This window comes from Tenrec ecaudatus, chromosome 7 (assembly GCF_050624435.1).
Source record: "Tenrec ecaudatus isolate mTenEca1 chromosome 7, mTenEca1.hap1, whole genome shotgun sequence".
Lineage (NCBI taxonomy): Eukaryota > Metazoa > Chordata > Mammalia > Afrosoricida > Tenrecidae > Tenrec > Tenrec ecaudatus.
Genome location: NC_134536.1, coordinates 37021954 through 37030627, shown reverse-complemented (window position 1 = coordinate 37030627; position 8674 = coordinate 37021954). Strand labels below are relative to the sequence as shown.

At 40.4% G+C, this 8674-nt stretch overlaps 1 protein-coding gene across 1 annotated transcript in view; it reads right to left on the bottom strand.

Moving 5' to 3' along the window:
• Window positions 1-522: 522 nt before the first annotated feature.
• The window catches only part of STX7 (syntaxin 7), a 50643-nt gene continuing 42491 nt past the window's right edge, over window positions 523-8674 (bottom strand). Inside the window, exon 10 of the mRNA XM_075554530.1 lies at window positions 523-4502. Coding sequence (XP_075410645.1) covers window positions 4410-4502 — 93 coding nt within the window. The 3' untranslated portion in view covers window positions 523-4409. The remainder of the gene's footprint in view (window positions 4503-8674) is intronic.

The window sequence follows — 8674 nt, the reverse complement described above, 5'->3', positions numbered from 1 at the left end:
AAAGACCCAGACCCTTTTTTGATGAGTCTGTACACGGATTCAGCTTCCACCGAATTCTGACCATTACCTGGAAATGTGACCAGCTTTGCCATCAGGCAGTGTTAGAAAGTGGCTTACTACCACTTCCCTGGCCAGTCTAGAGAGGGGCAGTATAACCTGTGGGACTTGCCTCGCTCTTTCCTTGATGGAATTTGGGGTACTAGGGTCCACTTGACCAGGAATCAATATATTGTCTTGATCAGCGGACTATGAATCAGTCTTCAAATCTCTTCTAGCTAGAAACGTATACATCCAATGATGGTCCCTTTCCTGCTTCTGTGGTCTCACCTGAAACTGTGATGCAATGATCAGTCATGATTTTCTGAGTTTCCCTTGTGCTCTACATCCTATTGAAGTGGCTGCTTCTGTAATTCCCTGGCCATTACTGCCTCATGCAGATATATGTATCTTTGTGTTGTCTAAGTTAATTTGAATTTGGGGGAGCTTTTCTCCCCCAAGAACTCTATTAAAGCAGACAGCGACTTATTTTCTTTATGCAGGTGTTCTCGTTTATTAGATTACTTCTTATACATGAAGACACACACAGAATTACACCGAGTACAAAAACGATTTTTCACTTCTTAGATAAGCCATTAGCCAACTTTGTGGAACAGGAAATTTTCAGTCACTTCTTCAGTATAAATTTGTCATAAAAGATTGATATTCAGAGTACCACTTTCCCCCACAGATTATCAAGCATTTTTCAGAAAAGCAATGAGGTCCTGGGCCTTCGGCGTACCGTTCAGTTGAGATGCTGACCCTGCTGAGGCATCCTGTGCTCTGCGGTCCTGGCTCCAGATGCTGCGGCCTCCAAGGTCTGCTGTCCTACTTATGCTCACTCTCATGCTTTTTCATTGTGTTCAATGAAATCTAAGTTTTATTGAATCCTTCCATGAACACAAATTTGAAAATACAATCATACCCAAGAACAGAAACCAAACAAACTTTGAAGGGCTGATTTCCACAAGAGGTGAGGCGTTAAGACACGTTTAACATACTTCTAAAGATGCAAACATGATTCAATCAAAGGTTATTTTCAATATAAGAAATCTTTAATTATGTGTACTTTCATTTCCTAAAACTAAGACAAAGCATTAGCTTGTATTTTTTATCTCTAGCATACCCCACTTTAAGGAATATATCCAAAATCCCCAAAATGAAATTGTTCCAAACCAAAGGTTCTACAAAGCCATGATTGAACCATATGTCCAGCTTGTTCTGAAGCAAAAGGAAGCCTGAAAACAGTTACAGCATCGTAACCCCCAGAAGGGAACTCTGAAAGCCCAACGATGCCCAACACATGATTGAAGTGATGAAAAATAAAGACATGACCACATACACCTTATTCATTCTTCAGTCCAATATACAGAACAAATTGCTGCTGAGATGAACCACCTAATATTTTAAACAAATATCCACCAAGCGCCTAGCATATCTTGCTATTATCATTTTTAGTCTCTTACTTATTTCCACAGTTGCCCTTATGTACCCTGATAAAACCCCTGGTTGCCATTACTGAAACCATAGTTACCAGAATAGTCACCTGCTTCCAGAAGCGGCTGAGTCACGGAGCGGGTCCCATGTTTCCTGGTCACTGCACCGATGGGAGTAGAGTTGGTTGTACCCGCCAGCCCTTCTCTTGACTCTGAGATTGGGCCCCTTGAGTTCTATGGGAACACACACCCTCTTCCCAAAATGACTTTTACAGTAATTAATGACTAGTACAGTAGCCAAAGGGAGTCCCTGTGTGGTGCAAATGATTAATGTGCTCCGCTGATCCTGGTAACTTACTTCTAGAAAAATCAGGTGAAAAATTTGACAGCAACTGCTTTTATTCTTCACAATGGTCAAACACATGTTATTCTACTTAACTCAGAGGCTGGTTAATCTTGGTCTGAGTCACTCAAGTATGTCTTCTGAGTTCACGGTGAGCAAGTGTGTCGCTTGTTAAGGAAACTTTTTCAGAGAGAGAATCAATTTGATTCAAAATGGCCTCAAGGCAGATTCAGACATGTCCATCAGAGAAAAAAAATCTAATTTTATTTCTGATATGCTAAGCTTCACCTTCCAAAGCAATTCTGAATCTAATCTTAAGAAAAACTTTATGAAGAATGTTTTTTTTCCCACTTTACTACATATTTTCTAATCGAGAATGTACTTTTCGTGTTCTCAGTGTTCTGTAGAATTTCCAATCAAAGTCTACATGCCACTAGAGTCCTTGTTAAATTAATAATTGTTAAATCACTATATTTTAAATAAAGGTTAAAAATCATGCCTTTTCTCTTTAGAGTTTGCTGTTACTGGGAACTCATTAAAGCGAACAGAAGTTTATGCAATTTGTCATAATGTGAACAAACACTTTATTAAAGCCCAATGTGCCCGAAAGCGGAATTGGCAAGGAGCTGCTACCCACTGCTATTTAGCCGGTCTTGGCTGTTACCCTACACAGGGTTCCCCAGACTATAAACCCTATGGGGCAGATGCCCCCGTCTTTGTCCTATGGAGGGCCCGGGGATTGAGTCCCTGATCTTGAGGCTAGCAGTCTAGTGCTTCCCTGACAGCACTACCAAGCCCTAGAGAATTGACAAGACCCCTTTTTAAAACAGAGGAAAGTACCCTTTTCTGTGGATTTACAGAGAGACGTGTCTGAGCCAGGCCCATGCTAAATGCCTTGCACCAACCTCAGAACAGGGAATCTATGCATGAGTTCTCCTGGCTGCATGGATCACCCTGTTAATTCATGCAACCTGGTTCTCTAGGAACACAAAATCACTGTTTTGAATCACTCACTAACAAACGAGTTTTCTAAAGTCTTACTTTTATGGGACAAACAAAACCATTTTTTTCTGACACCTCTACCAAACAGTTCCTACCTGTTAGGGGCAAAGCCTTTTGCGGTCACAGAAACACAGCACTTTGACTAGATCATTGCCCCAGGAAGATGTGGAATGGTGGCCGTGGGATTGGGATTGCTTCCCATGTGTCGTGATTACAGGTAGGTCAGCACCGAGTGTGTGCTAAGCATCTTCCATCCAAGCAGAGTCCTCATGACTGAATACAGACCTCCAGAGGCTTTTGGGGGGTTATTTTTACTTTGGTTGCAGGGATACAATTAGGTACTGAGCATGGTCTTTGTTCCCCTGTGAAGAGTCATAGCTTGCCATGTAAAACATTGCCTTCACTATCAAACTGCTATATAAGAACATTATAAAATACAAATTATAAACTTAATTTTCTTTACAGTATTCAGATTAGTGCATTAAAACAACGTTGATTTAAAAAGGCAAAGTGAGTCAATTGGCAAAACATCCAATTCCTTTTCTAACGAAGGCTGGTACAAAATGGCACGCAAGTTAAGCTCTAAATTTACTACTTTGTATACCTCAGGTGCTCAAAAACAGTCATCGTAGGAGGGTTACTTTTCAAAAGTAATTCTGATCCAAAGACACATACACAAGTAACCATTGTTCTATGGGTCATCAAGGAAAGTAAATAACAACCCACAAAGCAATACTGTATTTAAGACTTTCAGTGGGGCAGCAAGTTAAGAATTTTCAAATCCAAAAAGTGGGCAATGATTTTTCATACTCTTCTTCAAAATTAAAATGATCATTTATGAGGGCTACACTTTCCCCAGTAGATGTCAGACCTAAAACGAGCCTATGAATACAAACTCTACCTTTAGTATTTCACTAGGCAATCTACAGCAAATGCTTAATATGTACACAAGAGGGGCATGATATATTAGGTAATTATTTACTGAATTCTTTCATAGTAAACAAAGGTCTGAAGAAAAAACCAATAATAAAAATTAAACATGTAATTTGTCCTGTTGTGAACAGAAAAAAGAAAATAAAAAAGCAACCCCCACAAACACATAAAAAGCCAACAACAAAAACCAACACAAAACTAGGTATGCGAATTCTTAAAAGTTATTGAGAATCCTTTCTCTGCTGGTCCACGTTGAAATTGGATTTGAGATTTTTAATGAAAATAACATAAATCGGGTGCATATATTCACAGTGACAGAGAATGCATTCAGACACAAACACCCTTAGTCTACCAATTCTCAAAACTAAGCCCACAGGGATAATAACTTATCAATGACAGACATATACGTCAGCTACAACCGAACAGTTAATAGGTTGAAAACCAGGGAAGCTAGGCCAGCGGGGGTATTTAGAAAACCTCTCAGTGTTAGAAAATATCCGATTTGAATCCAAAGGAAACGTCTCCTCAAAGAAAAATAACAAAGAATGGGAGCCATTCTTTACTTAACAGCTTTACCATAATCGTATTAAAACAGAAACATGACTCAGGAGCCTCCCTAGTTTACAGAGAATGTGGCGCCGCGGTGTGTGCCTCTCACGTTAGCCCTTCACGCCATAGATGATGAGACCAATAATCACAGCTCCAATGACAACGATGGAGATGATGATGCACATGGTTTTCCTGGATTTGCGCTGCCAATGCAAACACAGACACAAACACGGGTTTACAGATTGGACGGAGCATCTGCATAGCAACCGAAGCTGATACGGCTCACCCTTAGAGGAGGAAAGCAGAGTACTGCGTTTCCCTCAAATTCTTGGTTATATTTTTTCCATCTCAAAAATCTCTTCGATATGGCACTGTTCGTGCAAAAATATTCCCGGATTGTCGTAACATACAGCTTCTAGAGAAAGTCTGCGTTCTTTCATTTTTACACTATTTTCGATATGGCTGCTACTCATACATAGACTGAGCAGCCTTGGTACGGAGCGGGTCCCAGAAGGTCAGCAGTTTGAACCCAACTTCATGAGGCTTGCTATTCCCCGTAATGTTTAGTCTTGGGAACCCACCCAGGCAGTTCTACTCCGTCCCAGAGGATCACTAAGAGTCAGAATTGAATTGAGGGCAGTAGGTTTGGTTGTTTTAAGAGAAGACATCGCATCATTTTGGGGTATTAAAAAAAATAGTTCTAGTCTTCTTCAGATGGAAGTTTGCATACATGTCTAAGTAGTTTCTATTACTTTGCCCCTATATAATGTGCTCTATGATACATATCTAAAGGAGCTTTAAAAAGTTTCATCAATCATTCAATAAATAATAAAACTGGTTACAATTTCTACAACATGCAAAAGTTTCATCAATCATTCAATAAATAATTAATAAAACTGGTTACAATTTCCTCTCTGGACTTCCTGTTTCCACTCAGCCAGTTCCCTTGCCCTCCCAGTCTTCTCGCCTTCATTACTGGACAGATGTGGCCCTTTTGGCCTCCTCTACTTTATGGTTCTAAGGAGCATAGTCTTCGCTGTTCATTTTATAGTTCTGTCTATTATTTGGCTAGAAGCTGGCCTTGGAAGACACTTTAGTCTCAAGTTAGAAGGTTTTCTGTGGGCAGCAGCCTCAGAGATTCCTCTACCATCTTTTTTAGGTGGTGGTGTGGCGGCACTTTCCCTTCTACATTCCTAAAAACCCTTGCTAACTGGGACTGTCTACTGTAATCTTGATCAGAATGGTTGGCAGTGGTACCTGGGCCCCATCTAGTTCTGCTCTCCATTTAGAGGAGGTTGTGATTCGTCAGGGCCATTCGTTTTTTAGGTAATTGCTTCCTTGAGTTTCAATTCTCCTATGCTTGGGGGGGGTGAGGGACGATGAAGACCAACAACTGTATCTTAGATGACTGCTTGCAAGATGCTAAAGACAAAGTCACATATTATCTTGATCAACTAGATTTTACTAACTAACCTCAGATGTCCCCCGAGACTAAGGCCCTTCCTTAGCCTTCAGTTCCAGAGGTTCAGTTCTGATGTCTAAGTAGCTTCTATTACTTCCCCCTTGTATGTTCTACTATATAGATCTAAAGAAGCTTTAAAGAGTTCAGGAAACAAATCTATTATCTTTTTTAAAGAACTTTTTATTGATAAATGGGTAAAGGTTTACAGAGCATATCATCAGTTCACATCCAACAATTGATACGCATTCACTGAAATTCCCTCAATGTAACATAACCGATCCCACATCCTCCCTCTGTTCCTGTGTGCATTCCCCGCTCTTCCCTCACCCTTCTGAACCGAGTCCTAGTGGAAATGCTGCCCTTTGGATCTAAAACGTTCGGGAATTCTAGGGGGTGTGGCCTCCCTCACTAGTGTTCCTGTTCCCTGTATAAACTTGTCTATTCTTTGGCTGAAAGCTGAGTCACGGACGTGAGTTCGGTTTCAGACCTGAAAGGTGACTAAATCTATTATTTTTTCATTCCATTTTCCACCAACTTTTTGAAGCTCTCTCAAATGAGTATTGCTGCACCATTTGCAAATATGTATATAGAAATACCAGCCACTAAATACACATACACAGGCATCTGCTGATACGACCTCATACAGTCTGTCGCCCTTCCCTTTATGAGAATGAAGGCTCGTTTACTATCTAGTGTCTCTCACACCCTCCCTTCCTCTGCCCTCCCCTGTACCATCACGAGTGCTTCTTTCTGCGCATTAGCCTGTTCGCAGCATCTTACGTGTTCTGACTTTTGACAAGAATCCCTCTGAAGATGTTTGATTTACAAAAGACGTAGAAACAAGATTTACTGTGTTATGCAATCCACTGACATGACCTTTACATGAAAACAGAGAAGAGCTATAAAAAGCTTACCTCATTTTTAACTTAATATTCTCAAAAAGTTGCTCTTAAAAATTGAGTTCCCTGAAAATATCAGCTTAATCAACTCGTATGCAGATGTAGCAATTATCTTTAAAATAAATTTGTTCAGTGTTTCTAAAATCAATCTCATTATTTAACAGTAATAGAAATGGAATTCAACAGCGTAACCCACAAAGAAAAAAACAAAGAGCTAAAAAAGTATAATGCTGTCATTTAAACTAGAAAAGTTAAGGATCTGGTTTCTTTCTTCAATTCTGGTCCAACTGTGGATTTCTGTGTTTCTTAAATGGCTTGTGTATCTCACAGCAACATGCACGAATCATTTTTCTTACAAAATAGAAAAGTGGTTAAATTTAATTTGTGTCAACTAAAAGCACCATAAGTTTATTTTTAAAAGACGTTTCTGAACTTGAAAACAAAAGACCCAGGATTCCACCTATTCATCTAATTTTTCAACCATCTTCATTTATTAAATTAAACATAACTTCTCAATTTTTTTCATATCATGATGTATAAATGTTATCCTCGATTCTGTGTGGTGACTGCAGAGACTACAGATAGGCGATGCTTCTTTGGGGCAATCGCCGGTATTCCTTGAGAGGAGATTCACTGCACAGGGCACTCTCTAGTGAGGGTGCTGAGGTCACCGAGAGGGCTATAACAGTAAGAATACGCGTGACGTATTGACCCAAACGATTGAGAAGTGCCACACTTTCCAGATTCAAAAGCTTAACATTAAGGCTTAGAAGTCTAAGTAGTAGAAAGCCAGTCTTGTGTTACATGCTCTTCTCTTGGTTTCTCCAAGGGCTGTGTGAATGCAGGGGGTGGGGTGGGCTCAGATGTGCCATTTCCCCAGTGTAGGCTCTTCCACAAGGAAGAGGGAAAGGCAAACCAAGAGACCATCTACGTTCCCCAAACACAATACCAAAACAATGTAACACATACGCCTAGCCAGTGGTGAATTCTGCTAGCTACGGTCTGACCAGAATTTTCAAACAGATCCATGACACTTGGTATTTACAGCTTACCATCTGTATGTGTTCTCAACTATTCCTGAGTGACACAAAAAGTGCACATATATTATCAGATATTCCACGGGTCTGCCTGTCTAAAATACATGCACAAAGCTGGTACTTAGGAGTTACTTAGAAAGTGCAGCTTGCTGCTACAACTCAGCACCTTCTAGATGGCATTATTGCTACAGATCCCACGTAGGCCCTACTCTGGGCACTGAAACAATGGCGCTGCAGTGACAGGCAACCCCCAACTGAAAACACCTAAAAACCTGACTATGCTAAAGGTGTTTCCTAAGAAGGTGATAAGCGCTGGAAAAATGTTACTTATGAGCCACCGCCCTCAAAATGGGAGTTTTACAGGGAAATTAACTGCTACTTTATATTTAGAGATTCCCAAAGAGCCTGGTCTTTTCCTTACTGAACATCAAAGGTCTGAACATTCCTTTATATCTGAATAATGTATGGCCCTAATTTCTGCATAGTCCTTCGTGCATAATCTATATTTGAAAGACATGTATGGACTTCCTATGTTAACCAGATCCACTGAGAGAAATAAAATTAATTCCTGGGGGAAGGGTCTGCTGAATGCTGATAGAATTTTGTAGTGGTCAGTGACATTCTGAGCGGATATAATTTCCTTAGGACTTGAAGAGATTTTTCCAGAACAAAAATCTTGCTTTAGTCTGGAATGCAATGGACAGCAAGTTCGAGTCTAAGGGAGCATCGAGGAATGTAGGGGAAGGCTATCACAGAGACTTCTGGGTTGGAGAGTCACAATGACATTAGAGGTCACCAGCCATTAGCAAGGTCTAGAATCCGCTACCTAGGGCTCTTTACCCGAAACTTGCTATTGCTGAGGGCCACATCACTGGTTCAAAGCTAACAGTGTGCAGGTTAAAACCAGTTTTAAACTGACTGGGAATTTCTGTGATTTTATTATCTCCAGCCACTTAAACCAGACAAAAAGCGTACAC